Raw genomic sequence first — 15,607 nt, 5'->3', positions numbered from 1 at the left:
ACTACTTTCAAATGCTTGTTACTTATACATGAATGACAATGAAACCTTAAGGAAAGTACACACATTCACTATGATGCCACAAATGAAGTAAAACTGGTGCAGAGGTTTGGATGGTTCTCATAATATCTGAACACAGTAGGCTGAGAGAAGGCAAGACATTTATAAGGCTTCGGTTAAAGTTGAAAACCTTGAATCTGGGTAAGAACAGGAGCCAAGTGCCAGGAAAATTAGGAATGAGACTGAATAGTTTATGCATGATCTAATTTTCTGCCAAAAAGGTTATTAAGATTTGACAACACTCAAGCTTTCACAGTCCCATTTGTTTTCAGTTTGCTTAAGCTGCTGAAGCACACACAAGGCTATGCGTTTACAGTGACAAGTGCACGCTAATAGGAAGCATGAGAAAGAAGCAGTAGAGGATTATCTGTTAGTCCTGGGCAAAACTCAGCCTTTAAGAGGAAATGTCCAAAAGTACGATTTCTATTTCAAAAATCTTACTTCCCTACCAAAACTTGAAATTCAAAATTCTAGTTGAAGTAACCAGACACCCTATTATTATTAATGAAAACTGTGTTAAAGCTAGTTACTCCATCTTGCCAGAGTTAGATAAAAGGAACATTAAGAACATTATCACAGACAACAATAGATGCCACTCTACAAACAAATTCTTCAGTGATTTGAAGACAATGTTTCCATGAGGACAAAAGGTACCAACATTTCCATTCTGAAGCCAGAGACTCACATTTTTAGTTTCTCTTCTGCTGTCCTGAATTAACTGTTAAGAGATATGTTAAGACATGCAATTTAACAAGCAAGATTTAAATATCAATGGTTTGAAATATAAAAATGCAGGGTAACTTCCTCTTTACCTTCTTTTTCTGTGTACATCTTATATATTGCAAACAAAAGATGACCACAGTATTTTATAAAGTATGCATAGTTATGGAACTTAAAATTTTATTAAAGTTATGAGACCCTTAGCACAACAACCCAAACTGCTCTTTTACTCCATGTACCATTCCCAGAAGATTATGTTGCACCCAACAACTAGGCATGCAGGCTCAGACAGGAATTGGAACAGACCTTGCCATCAGCCTCGGCAGAAGCAGCAGGGGAGGGCTCCTGGGAGACAGGTGCCAAAGCACTTGGAACTTTAGAAGACTAAAGGCAAAAATGCAGGGAAAAAAAATCAAAGATGCCAAACGTGCACTGAGAAACAGTCTAAATGTGAATTTTTTCCCCTCTGTAGTAAAATAATGTGAAAAACAATGTAATGATGGGACATAAAATTGTTACTCTGCCTTATTTCCTATACTGTTGGTCACCTTTGGTGAAAGTTCTCAACAGATGAATGAATGAATACCTAAGAAAAATCTAAATCCAAAGCCTCACTTTTAGGTTTGGTATTTAATAAGATCTTTTTTTCAAGGTAACATGATTTTTATACATGTATTTTAATGTATCAACTATTATAATTATTACAGGTAAAACTCTGGCAGGTATATATTGTTGTCTTCCCTCTCCAAAAATCATTATAATGAAGTCACTGTAACAATGCTGACTGAATTTTTCCTAAAAGAAACCTTGATGCTTTAAAGCCACCTGTAAGCATTTATTCTAGTGTATTCAAAATATTATTATCTTTAACTTACTCAAAACCTATTTGAAACTTGCATACTTTTACTTAAACTGTTAACAGGGGAATATTAAAAAGAGAAAAAACAGTTACTTCTAGAACTACATAAAATTCTAAAGCTTACCACTCCATCTGTAGGAATTCAGAATATGCTTTAAAAACATGGTTTTTTACCTTGTCTCGTGATACAGCTGAAGGTAATTCTCTTGCTAACCTGTTTCTCCTTTGTTCCTATAAAATGCAACCACACAAAACAAAAGTGATGATCAGAATATTGAGATATATATGAAAATATGTTCATCTTACATGAAAAGTGTGAAAAACTTGGAGATAACATTCTCTTTCTGATGGGACTCATGACATAATAATTATATTTTAAAACAAATCATTTAACCCAAAACTTCTCAATCTTTTTTCTGCCCCAGCATACATCACTGATATAATACCACGGCAGTAACAGGGTTCCTGTAGTAGAGATGCTCAAATCAGGGTAAACAAACCAATCTCAAGTTAGGAAATACTGATTTAAAACTGTTCAGAGCACAGGCCTTCAAACACACTGTGGAGAATCTGCAGTGCATGTATCGCAGAAAACTTTTAAGTCACTTTAATCTGCATACTTTTGTGTTCAACTCAGACAATTTCCATACAACAAAAATCATCATTTGAAAACATATGTGTAGCTGTGATTATCATTTAAAAATGTTCTATTTTATTGACCCTAACCTGTCCACAGTGTTGACAAATAATAGGCACTTTTGTAACCTAGCAACAGATGGAAAAACTGCTAATTCTGTCAGACTGACACAAAGCTATGCAAATTGTGTTCAATCCAAATCAACATGCACTAAGCACCTCCTACATACAAGCACCACAACAGGTGCAAGATCATGCAGATAAAGAAAGGTACAGATAGTGACAATGACCCTCTCACAGGCAGCATCACTGCCTCAAGAAAAACACTTAAGCAAATCAATTCAGAATTGGCCGTGCATACAAAGAACTTCATGATCACTCTTACACTCAACAGTCAGTCAGCAAAGCCTCCCAGTAATGTCTCGTGTAGGCTTTTGTTTTGAGAGAAATTTGACTCATTTTTTATTTCCTCATGGGAGGTTATTGAGTGACAGATGACACTGTCACTGATGACGAAAACATACGGATTTTAATACTTTGATAAAAAGCATGTTAAAATGTACATTTTCTAAAGGAAAGGCAGGGAACCTGGAGAACAGCAACTCTCTGTGTGGTCTATTACTAACCAGTTCCGACCCTGGCTGGTTATGGGCACCTGCAGAGCCACTTTGCTGGCTTTGTTAACTGAATGGACTGGTTATCCACTCATTTTAAGCCTCACTTCCTAGTCTGGTAAAAACAGTACCTTCCCTCAGACATTGAAAATAGTAGATTAAATAGAAATACCACCCTTATACTCCTTGCCACAGTTATTAAAGCCAGATGTATGTTCATTTGCAGAAAGTACTGATCTGAATCCTATCACACGGACTTCAGTGACACAACAAAACTCCCCACATAAGCTGCCGGTGAATTCTTTTTTTCAGTTACAATGTGAGAGTTGACCCCCCCTGCTATAACCCCCTCCCCGAGTTATAAAAAGCAGCAAAGAATGTTTCACTCCCTAACTCCCCAGAGCGGGGAATGAAAGGGTTAACTCCCTAACTCCCCAGAGCTATCAGAGCAGAGCAGAAAGAAATGCCTAACTCCCCAGAGCTATCAGAGCAGAGAAAAAAAAAAAAGAAAGAATGCACCTGCAAGGTTGTTCTGTCTCAACGAGATAAGTAAGACAAGTAACTGTTCTGTTCTGGGCACATAGTGACTGGGCTAGGACCCCCAGTCTCCATGGTTACTCAACCCCAAACCCCTCCAATCAATTTCTGCCAAATCCTATGCTGCTCAAAATTAACCAATGCAATCTGCTTCTGTAAACTCGCTTGCCTCCCGTTTGCGCCCTTAAAAACCCTACACAATTCCCCCTCGGGGCCCTCCGCACTTGTTTGCCTGGGGGACCCCATGCGCATGGAAATAAAACTTTTTTCCCTCACCAAGAGTTGAGTCCTTGGGGTCTCTTTCCCTGCGGCGTCGGCCCTAACATCTTGGAGGCCCCAGCGAGATAGCACGTCTCACGGGAGGTGACCTCAACGGCTCTGCGGTGGGTGAGTACGACCGGTCGCTTCTTATTTTTACTCTGAGGATCAATCTACCGGTATTTTACGCCCCGAGCCAACCGGGCAATTTTTGTTACCTGTTTTTGTTATCTGTTCTCTGTTCTCTGGTGACCGGGGGACGCCCCACACGGTTTTCCGTGACTCACCGTCTGCGATAGGATTTTCCTATCGGTTTGGGGAATTTCATTCCCAATCTGTGGTCCGTCTGGGCCAATCTGGGGAATTTCATTCCCAATCTGTGGTCTGTCTGGGCCAATCTGGGGAATTTCATTCCCAATCTGTGGTCCGTCTGGGCCAATCTGGGGAATTTCATTCCCAATCTGTGGTCCATCCGGGCCAATCTGGAGGCAGCCCCTAAGGTGACTCGTTTGGTGTGAAACTAATGCGTGAGAGTGAGGTGGCCGGCCTGTTTGTTCTGTGTGTTGTGACTGTTGTGAACGGTTATTTGTTGTGTCGCGTGTACGCTAACCACTCTTTGTCTTCAGAACATCATGGGCCAGACGACATCGTCCCCATTGTCCCTCACCCTCGACCATTGGTCGGAGGTTCGAGAGAGGGCTCACAATCTCTCCTTACAGGTTAAAAAAGTAAATGACAGACTTTCTGCTCGTCTGAGTGGCCCACATTCTCCGTGGGTTGGCCACCAAAGGGGACTTTCCACCTTCCCCTCATCTTAGCAGTTAAGAACATCATCTTCTGCCCTGGACGAGAGGGCCACCCCGACCGGATCGCCTACATCTTGGTATGACAGGACCTCAGGGAGGAGCCCCCACCGTGGGTAAAACCCTTCCTTCCTCCGCCCTCTCCTTGATTGCCTGTTTAAACTTGTTACTAACTTAGGGGCTTGTTGCCCATTTCTGTTGTAGGATCCATATGGCTTATTACATTAAAGGTTCATGATAAAAAAAATTATTTCCTTTAGCTGACCAAACTGTACAAGAAGCTCCCTTTGTTTGTGTCTTTAATGTTGTGGCGCCTTGTTTAATATGTAAGACTTCAATTGATTGCTTGCAACCTCAACATGCCTTTTAAAAGGAGTATTTTTTCTCTCTGGTAAAAATATAAACATGTACACATATATATATATCTATGGTTGTTAAGAGTCATGTCAACTTTGCCAAGTAAAAACCAGGCGGTACTATATTTGAGCCAGTTAAAAGGTTACAGTTTTGTTTTTAAAATACAACATTTTTATGTGGTAAAAAGACATAAAATAAGTATGTTTTGGACTACTAAAAGGTGACTTCAAGGGTTTTGTTGAGAGTTTTGATGTTGTCTGAGAAGTGAAAAAAAAGGTAATTGACTGGTAATAGTAAAAAGAGGGACAAAGAGAGTGGTCTTCAAGTAAAGGTGTCTGGCTATGCCAGAATGTAAAAAAAGATCAAAGCTTAGTTTGAGAGGTATTATTGTAAGTTGTAGAAGGCTCAAGAGGATGTAAATTTTATTTGTCTTGGTTTATAGTACTACAAATAACAGGTTTGACAAAAAGTAAATGTGTTCAAAATTTGACAGTATTAAATCAGTTTTGGTAAAAGTATACATAAGATTGTACTTTGCTGCAAAATGTTTTCATTAAAATGAGATTATAGGTGATACTAAAAATAAGATACAAATCCTTACATGTGCTGTAAACATCTGGGAGATTATACAGCACAATTTTGTTACCTGTAAAAAAGCCCTTTTTGTTAAAAATATAATTTTACTAAAATGATGGCCTGTCACGTGACACCCTTGGACAAGAAACAGTGTGCCATCCAGATGAAGCCGGCTCTCTGATCCGGAATGCCAAAACCATGTTCTCCTTTTGTGCCACCCTGACTGGACATCCAGAGGTAAGGAGGTTTCCCAATATCGCCAGTTGTTCTCTTTGTAACTCAGTCGGCCCCACATGTTAGACAAAAATTACAAAAGTTTGAGAGGTTTAAAAAAATGCCCCTCAGCCAGTTAATAAAGATAACACAAAAAGGTCTTTAAAAACTAAAAAATTTACAAAAAGATAGCCAAGATGTTAAAATTGCTGTATGAAAAAAAACTTTTAAAAAACAGACGAGACTTTCTGGAGGCAGTTGGATACTGTAGGCTAAATTTTACTAAAAAGCTTGCCTCTATATGACTCCCATAAGGGATAAACTCAAAATTCACTAAACTGGACTAATAAATGTGAACAGGCCTTCCAGCAGCTCAAGCGGGCCTTGACAGAGGCCCCAGCCCTGGGACTCCCTGACGTTACCAAGCCTTTCATCTTGTTCATAGATAAACTCAGGGACATTGCCAAAAGAGTCCTCACTCAGAACGTCGGCCCTTGAAAGAGGCCTATAGCCTACCTCTCCAAAAGACTTGATTCAGTAACAGAAGTATAGCCCCCCTGCCTAAAAATACTAGCTACTGTGACAATGCTACTTAAGGAGACAAAAAAACTCGCTTTAGGCAAGTGATTTCTGTGGTAACCTCTCACAGTTTAGAGACTCTTATCAAAACCCCTCCTAAAAAAGGCTCTCAAATGCCAGAATTCTACTGTCAAGCCCTGCTTCTAGACCCAGAGTCAATGATATTCAAGACTTCTTCAGCTTTAAACCCAGCCACCCTTATGCCTGATGATGACCCGGAGGAACAAAGGACACCTCTCTCCATGAGTGCGCTGACATCCTCGAACTGCAACAAAACCTACAGGCTGATCTTACTGACCAGCTTTTGGGAAATGCCGACAACTGTTCGATGAAAACAGCTTCATCCAAAACGACAAACGAGTGGCCGGGGCAGCAGTGACCACCAAAAAGGAGGTACTCTGGGTTAAGCGGGTAGAGCCTGACACTTCTGCCCAAAAGGCGAAGCTTGTTGCTTTGACTAAGAGGCTAAAACTAGCCACAAAAAAGAGGGTAAAACATTTTTCTTACTGTAGATATGCCTTTGCTACTGTACATATACGTGGAGCCGTCTATCAAGAGTGAGGTTTCTTAACCTCAGTTGAGGCTAAGATTAAAAATGCTCCACAGATTCTAGACTTGCTGACAGCTGTCTGACTGCCTCAATGGGTTGCTATTCATTACAAGGCTCACCAGACAAGAGATGACACTGTCACCTTAAGAAACAGTTTGGCAGATCAAGCCACTTAAAAAATAACAACCACATCAGAGGGGTCAACCAAGAAAATAACTGCTCTGATACTAGTCCTCTGACCTTATCAGAACCAGTCTACATAAGGAAAGACCTACAGTTGGCATCTCAACTTAAAATAAAGTCTCCCACCCCAAGGGGCTAATACCAGTTACCTGATATACCAGTACGGTTACTGGAGACACTAGGGCAGGAGCTGTTATACCGGGCTCGCCAGACTACTCGTTTAAAAAAAACTAAACTTGTGGATTTGTCCAGAACTCAGTATTTTATTCCAAAACTCTACAAACTGACCACCTCTTCGAGCTCCAGATGCCCACAGTGCTTGTTAGTCAACTCAGCCAAGAGCTCTGCGTTGGAGACCACCCGACATCAAAAAATTGTTCCAGGAGAACATTAAAAAATAGACTTCATGGACATGGTAAAACTTAATTTACAGGGACACTGCTATCTCTTGGTATTAATAAACATTTTTACTGGCTGGGTAGAGGCTTTCCCTACTAAGTCTGAGTCAGCCTTAGTGGTAGTTAAAAGGCTATCGCATGAGATCATACCTTGATTTGGCCTCCCACTATCAATGGGGTCTGATAATGGCCTGGCTTTCATAGCCCGAGTCACCCAAAAGTTAGCCCAGACATTAAAGATTAATTAAAACTCCACTGTGCCTATCAGCCACAAAGCTCAGGGCAAGTAAAACATATAAACCAAAGTCTCAAGGACATTTTAGCTAAGCTGTTTTCAAAAACTGGCGATAATTGGATGAGCCTTCTTCCCTTTACACTGTTAAGAGCTAGATATACCCCATATGTTTCTAAAATTTCCCCCTTTAAAGCCATGTTTGGGAGGCCCCCACCATTGGTTCCAAGACTGTCAGAAGACAAATTAGCTAAAATTACTAATCGAGATTTTAAGTCCCTACAGACACTCCAACCTGTGTTGGCCTGGATCCACCAGCTGTTTAGACAAAAACACTTAGACCTGCCTTCAGAGACCAAGGCCTCAGGGACTCCAGTCTTGGTTCGATGTCACCACCATGACTCCCTCAAATCCTGCTGGGAAGGACCTTTCACCGTGATGCTCAGTACCCCCACTGCCATCAAGGTAACAGGAAAAACTGCGCGGATTCACTACACTCATGTAAAGCCACTGGAAACAGCGGACAACGAGAGACATACTCAGTGGACTACACAACAGACTGATAACCCTTAAAGTTAAAAATTGACTAAAACATAGTTAGATTATGCTGGTTATAAACTGTTTTAGCTTGCTTGTTTTGATTTTAATAACATTGATGCCGACCTTACACGGCGGCTTTGGTCCCCCTGTAAACAAAAAAAAAACCAATTGTTAAAGATCTTTTGTTTTTAAAAAAAGGGGGTCTCTGCGCCGCACTTAAAAAAAAAATGTTGTTTTTACACTGATCATACTGGGATTGTAAAAGATGCAATAAAAAAGTTGAGAAAAAAAAAAAAATCAGATCTCAAGAGCCCCCTTCAAGTAAAGCCAAAATGTTCTCTTTCCGGGAATCAATCCTGCCCTATATTCTCCCTTTATTGGGACCCCTGGCCGGATTCATTATAGTTATAACTATAGCCCCTTGCCTCATTAACCGAGTAACCCGGTTTGTGAGGGCCCAGATTTCTCAAGTAAAAGTTATGGTGCTACGTCAACAATATGATCCCTTACCCATACAGGACCTTTAAGATTAAAAGTCATCGAAAAAAAAAAGGGGGGGAATGTGAGAGTTGACCCCCCCTGCTATAACCCCCTCCCCGAGTTATAAAAAGCAGCAAAGAATGTTTCACTCCCTAACTCCCCAGAGCGGGGAATGAAAGGGTTAACTCCCTAACTCCCCAGAGCTATCAGAGCAGAGCAGAAAGAAATGCCTAACTCCCCAGAGCTATCAGAGCAGAGAAAAAAAAAAAAGAAAGAATGCACCTGCAAGGTTGTTCTGTCTCAACGAGATAAGTAAGACAAGTAACTGTTCTGTTCTGGGCACATAGTGACTGGGCTAGGACCCCCAGTCTCCATGGTTACTCAACCCCAAACCCCTCCAATCAATTTCTGCCAAATCCTATGCTGCTCAAAATTAACCAATGCAATCTGCTTCTGTAAACTCGCTTGCCTCCCGTTTGCGCCCTTAAAAACCCTACACAATTCCCCCTCGGGGCCCTCCGCACTTGTTTGCCTGGGGGACCCCATGCGCATGGAAATAAAACTTTTTTCCCTCACCAAGAGTTGAGTCCTTGGGGTCTCTTTCCCTGCGGCGTCGGCCCTAACAACAAGAACTAAATCCTTAAACTCAAGAGTGGTCTGTGTGCCAATTTTTAATAAAACCCTTATTAACCTATTTTTTAAGTTTCAAAAGAAGCTTATTGTATGTACCTTGGAATTCTTTGCAATAGGAAAAAAATCCCCATTTGTAGCTAAAAATTTATTCCTAATGCCTATTTAAAAAGTGCCTGTTTTCTACATAATAGTGCCCAGAAAAATAGACACTGAAAGAGTACCTATCATTATCCGTGGGTGTTAGACTTATCATCTGCCTTAACTAAGCTGAAGCAAATAATCCCAGGGCCTTCTACTTCCCATGTTCCATGCCTACAACAGAAGAAGAAATGTGATACAGAAGGAGACTTGAGCTGGGTGTGGTGGCACACACACTTGGGAGGCTGAGGCAGGAAGACTGCTATGAGTTCAAGGCCAACTGGGCTACACAAGTGAATTCAGTGCTACCCTGCACTACATAGTGAGACCCTCTCTCAAAAAGGCAGTGGCCAGGGGGCAGCGGGCTTGAGTTTTTCCATATTAAGGAGCAGCAGGCTTATTGATGCGGGAGAAAAGTAACCGAAAACAAAAATAAGATCATCTGGATAGACTGCTGCAGCCCCAGGCACTGCCTCTATCTGCTGTCATAGGAACTACATACATTAAGACTGATGACAGGCATCTCCCACACTAGGAACACTGCTTTTCCTAATTTATGACAAGATAAGCCATTCCTGGAATGCTTCTTTCACAGGTTTCAAAGCCCAGTAAAAGCAGTTTTAAGCATTCACTGTGTTTTATATACTGTACTTCAACCTGAATGAACTACAGTTACTGAAATGAAGCTAACACTAACTCAATAAATTCCCAGAACCTGAGTTGCATTTCCTAAGCACAAAGTAAGACTAACACCTCCAGGTGGTTTTGACAATTAATACAATGTAATGATCTCAGTATGTTTCCTTGCATGTAACAGGTACTAATACTGGCACATCTGTTTTATAGTTAGCTGTACTATGTAAATTTGATACAATTTAGTTACCACAGATTTTTTAATCTCTGAAAAAAGACAAATTGGAGTCAGGGATTTAGCCTAGTGCCATAAGCACCTGCCTAGGAAGTGCAGGGTCATAAGTTCAATCCCCAGTAAAATAAATAAATACATAAAAAGACAAATTGTATTTACCTCTATATTATTGTTCATTAGCCCACAAGCATCAGCAAAGTCAGGATGTTTCGTGTTGATATAAGCCAATTCAATTGCCACCAAGTTATGTACCTAGAAAAAAATGAGGCTAAGTATCCAAAAATATGTCAATCTTAATTTAGTTGGAGAAATTTATAAGTCTGGAAATGTACAAGAAACTCACACCTGAGTACTCAACAATTATACTCCAATTGATCAATCTTCTGGCAAATAACTACTTGCGCTAGCTTTTTGATTACTTATTATTTTCAGCAACTACAACTGCATTTTTCAGGAGGAAAACTGTTAAAATAGTACTATCTTACTGTTAGGAAAAAGTTAAATACCTGGTGATTTAATAAGAAACTTTATACTCTAAAGTCTATACTAATAAAAAACTTATTATAAGAAACTTTGCTATTTGGATTTAAGATTGCCCATTGTTTCATGCTGAAATGTTAGTTCAATTTCAACAGTAAGAAAACATTTCATAATCACATCTAAAGTTAAAGATATTAACTTTATTTGGATAAATGATACATTTAGACCTAAGGTAGTAACTAGCTTTAATTTTAAGGCATTTATTTAATATATGGTATGTGGTTCAAAAGCTAATGCCACAGTCATCAAAAACTTGAAAATAATTTCTAGTGTTCTACAAAATTTCTAAGTGTTACAAAAAATAAACTTAAGTTTTCATATGTCTTCTATACTTTCCTGATGAATCTTGGGTATCAACACCATTTACTGGTGCAGAAATGGGCAAACAGATCTATTCAAATAAAGTTTCAATGATGCTCTGCTATTAGTGGGTAGATTTTAAGATCAGGTTAAGTTTGAATCTGACACTTACCCATGCATCACTTATATTTTATACTTCCAAGGATGGTTTTTATACTTTTACCATCTGGAGCGAAGAAACCAAATGCATTTTTATTGACCAGCAAAAAACAAAATACCCACCTAACAATTAGAGGCAAAAAACAATTTCAAGTGCTTATCTCATGTTTCTTTCAATTTTAGCTTTTTGGGGAGGGTGGGGAGAACAGTAACCCATACAACAGGAGCCAATAATTGACATTATAGTATTTGGTTGCCAAATAAGCGAACTATAGAACAGGCCAAATTACCCTAATGTACTTTGCAGTTAAGTAAAAATTTGGTATAAAGGCATTTCCCACACTAGGAACACTGTCATTAAAACTGAAGATAGAAAAAAAAAAAAAAAAAACTGAAACAGAACTAAATTTTCCATTAAATCAGTACATAACAAAGCAAAGCTATTTACAATCTTAACAATAACTCCATTCTCATGAACACTTGTGGCTGCAGACTAGCAATGGTTAAAATATGAAGAAAACTGCACTATAAACTACGGAAAACTACTGAAACTACTGAAAAATTTCCTTTGAAGTAAAACTGATACTCTTTTCATCTATCAACGTATTTAAACATGCTTAAACCCTAAACTAATCACAGTGTTATATAAAAAAGCAGCCAAGATAAAATTTAAGCTTTTCCTAACACTGTTTACAGCAATATCTGAGACACCTTAGCTTACCATTTCATTTGTGACAGGCAGCCTTTTACGAAGAAGACAAGTCACCACTTCAACTATGGCATCATGAAGCTTAGGAAACCGTAACAATTCCTATACAAAATAAAGAGATAAAAATGTAAGTGTTTTGTTTAATGAAAATTAAATCTCTAAAATACTGAATTAGATATGAAAGTTACATGTAAGAATATTACTGCAAATTGCTCCTAGGTAAGGGCACCACAGATTTCAACTTTAAGCCCATCTTATGTACACTGCTTGCTGCCTTCCAGTCCTTTACTAGTCACACCCGAAACCTGTTACATTTCTCTCAGGGACCTGTGTGCTGTAATTGCTACAGTGCTGGATGATCCGCTGCATTTCCTCATGAACCAGTTCTACACAACGGAGGCTGGGCTCTTCTAGACGTTTGATTTGCCGTTTGACAAGTAACTCAAATGAAACTTCAGGCACAAACAAAGCAGGACGAGGACCCTGAGAAAAATCAAACACAAAGCTACATGTAATTCCAGTTATTCCCAAAGGTTAAAAATAAATAACATTTTTGGTATTTTTTATGAAAAGTGCTGCTTAATTTCCAAGTAAGAACACAAAATAAACTAACTTAAAAAGACAGTAAGTTAAAAAAAAAAAAGCTTAGGGGCTGGGGATTTAGCTCAGAGGCATAAGCACCTGCCTTGCAAGCAGGTGGTCGTGAGTTCGATCCCTGGTACCGATCAAAAGTTTAAAAAAAAAAGGCAAATTATCCTTTAAAAAACAAGGCTTCAATCTCATTTTTATGAAGTCTGAAAGATAAGCATACTCACTGTAGCATTTCTAATGGCAGTCAAAATGTCAATAGTGTTAAGGCCACCTAAGGGGTCAACAGATTCTAAGGTTCGGCCAAAAGTCTCATGGAAAATATAACAAATTCTAGCACCACCACATCTGAAAGACAATGAAGTATGTAGTTACTTCTATTACTGTAAGAGAAAGAACCTAAAAGTTAGAAAGTCTCTCTGAGCTTTTATCATTTTGAGAACCTTAATAAACAATTGCATTTCATCCACTTTTATTTCTATGTATTTTCAGAATCATTGATGAACCAGTTCATCTCAGGTATCTTGTTTGTTTGGTTTCATTTATTTATGAGAAAAAGACTTTCCATGGAAAGTCCACATATATGTCTGCTTATACAATAACTATCTGGACATAAATCAGCTAAGAACTGTTAAAAGAGCTTCCTTCTGCCCTAGTTTCTTCAGTTAGCCTCTGTGCTCCTTGAAGACGTGGAACAGTGCTTTGTTTCTGTTGACTCACAAAATCTAAATATTGTGAACGTTTTCCTTAAAGGGGTCAGGTGGTAAATATTTAGGCTTTGCAGGACCCACAAGTCTCTGCAACTACTTAACTGGCCTTAAGAACAAAATCAGCCATACAAGATGTATTAACAAGCCCAACCGTGTTCCAGTAGTCAACATACTGAAATGTGAATTTTGTATGTGTTAGATGTTATGACATGCTCTTCCTTGAATTGTTTGCACTTTTACACTAAGAATATTTAAATATCATTCTTAACTGTTAAGTGATTGTTTGCCTACTTTTGCTTCTGACAAATCTCTTCACTTAAGTATTAGGCACCTTGTGTTTCCCATCTTGTTTAATGACCAGAAATTCTGGGATTAACTTCTGTGTTCTTATTCAAGTCCATCTGAATGCTACAAATACTTTTATATAATGTCTCCCCAAATCTTCCTTCCTATTTTTACAACCATTATTCATCAATACTTTTTTATAATAGTTTGGGCAAAAGATAGTATTCTAACTTTATGCTAACTGAAATAAGCCAACCACAAGAGGGTACCATGTGATTCCACTTATTTCACTTATGTGAAATATCTAAAATAAGCAAACTCAGAAAGTAAATTAGAGGTTACCATAGACCATGACCAACAAGTAACTGAAGAAACTGTAGAGTTTCTCTTGAGGTGATAAAAAGTTTCAAACCTTGTACCAGTGATGGTTGTACAACATTATAAATGTAATACAAGCCACTGAACTGTGCACTTAAATTACAGTATTAAAATTATTGGTCATAGGTTTATTTTCTCCCAACATTTCCCTTTGTTGAGTTCTCCTATAACAGGTTACACCTCTGATCAACAGCATTTCTTTACAAGTTCTCTCAATTCTGACCAAGATATTCAAGACTTGTTTCTAAACCCCTTTCTTGCCTCATCTATCATTGCGCCCTATACATATAGTATAGTACTACTATAGTACTACTATACATGCCATTTTCCAAATATTTCTTGCATTATTCTGTGTTGTTCCCAAACCTAAAATGCCCTCCTCTACTACCTTCCCAGATGCTGTTCTGAGCCCAATTCAGATGCCTCCTTAACTAAACAGCTCTCCTAATCCCTGAGAGAAATGGTGCAGTCCCTCTTCAGTGTCCTGTAAGTTTGATTAGGTGGACACAACCCACTGATTCATTAAGTTTATAAAACTGCACAAAGACGTTATGTGAACTTTTCTGGATATGTGTTGTAATTAACATTAAGTATTTAAATAATCATACTTTTGCCACTAGTCTCATCTTTCTTTGACCTACAGTACCCAGGAAACTTCTTAAAGGTCCACTAGAGTCATCTTTATTTCCCTCAATATGCCACACATATGATAACTATTCTATAATTAATCTGTTAAATATTCTGAATCTATAGAGTTAAGTCATACAAAAGACCACCCAAGTCATACACATATACACAAATGTGTGCATGTGTTTAATTGGTGAAGTCTGAATAAATTCTGTGGATTGTCCTATCATTCATTTTTTTCCTTATGTGATTGTACTATAGTGACATGCATGAGACCTCCCTATACATTTCTCCGCAACTTTCTGTGAGTCTATTCAAAAAATAAAACATTTTCATAAATGAGATGTAGGGGTGGGCAGACAGGGCAGAAAAAAAAAAGAACGCAAAGAAAGGGACATTTTTACATGGTGCTAGTAGTAAAGCAGTACAGTATCTTAACAGTATATAATATGTAATTAGCACTTACGAGGATGTTACACCCTCTAGTCCAGCAATTCTACTAGCAGTTTATCCTCAGGGTTGGCTTGGATACATGCCCCAAAGGCATGTGCATAAGAATCTCTCATATAAGCCATACTTGTGTCTATATTAGCCATCCTTCGCCCATGGTTTCCCTTTTCAAGGTTTCGCTTACCCAATGTCAGTGATGGTACAAAACATTAATTGGAAAATTCTAAATATAAATGAGTCCTAAGTTTTAAATTGTGTGCTATTCCTAGCTCCCACTGCCTGCCTGGCATATGACATCCCTTTATCCAGTGTATCCCACCCATCAGACATTTCTGAGCCATCTTAGTTATCGGATCAACTATCTTAATTGGTGTCACAGTGCTAATAAACAGTGGAATTCAGGACTGTCCTTGGTTTCAGACATCCACAGGCAGTCTTCCTGCATCCCTCACGGATTAGGGAGGATACTGGAATTGTAAACAAACTGTCTAATAGTAGTGGACTGGTTCAATAAATTAGGGTGCACCTAAAAAGTAAAATACATGCAAATCTTCCGACTGATAGTTTAGTATATTAGCAAGTAATCTGTAACACATTGATCTAAAGAAATAATTTTTAGGGCCAGGGATA

General features: G+C 38.7%; 1 protein-coding gene across 14 annotated transcripts in view; it reads right to left on the bottom strand.

Annotated features, from left to right (window-relative positions):
- Dnm1l (dynamin 1 like) overlaps window positions 1-15,607 on the bottom strand; it is a 58,663-nt gene that overhangs the window by 5,387 nt on the left and 37,669 nt on the right. For 5 of the 14 annotated variants that reach the window (XM_023563778.2, XM_063254528.1, XM_005002314.4 and 2 more), the window contains 7 exons: window positions 12,755-12,875; window positions 12,267-12,422; window positions 11,952-12,041; window positions 10,391-10,483; window positions 1,811-1,867; window positions 1,084-1,161; window positions 743-775 (listed from right to left, as the gene is read on the bottom strand). In XM_023563778.2, coding sequence (XP_023419546.1) covers window positions 743-775; window positions 1,084-1,161; window positions 1,811-1,867; window positions 10,391-10,483; window positions 11,952-12,041; window positions 12,267-12,422; window positions 12,755-12,875 — 628 coding nt within the window. The remainder of the gene's footprint in view (window positions 1-742; window positions 776-1,083; window positions 1,162-1,810; window positions 1,868-10,390; window positions 10,484-11,951; window positions 12,042-12,266; window positions 12,423-12,754; window positions 12,876-15,607) is intronic. The other 9 variants (XM_023563776.2, XM_005002315.4, XM_005002312.4 and 6 more) reach the window with 3 other exon arrangements.

This window comes from Cavia porcellus, unplaced genomic scaffold (assembly GCF_034190915.1).
Source record: "Cavia porcellus strain 051 isolate PalLab524CR breed Dunkin Hartley unplaced genomic scaffold, mCavPor4.1 scaffold_8, whole genome shotgun sequence".
NCBI classification, from domain to species: Eukaryota; Metazoa; Chordata; class Mammalia; order Rodentia; family Caviidae; genus Cavia; species Cavia porcellus.
Note: the sequence above shows the minus strand (reverse complement) of the source record. Positions and strands in the feature narration are given on the sequence as shown.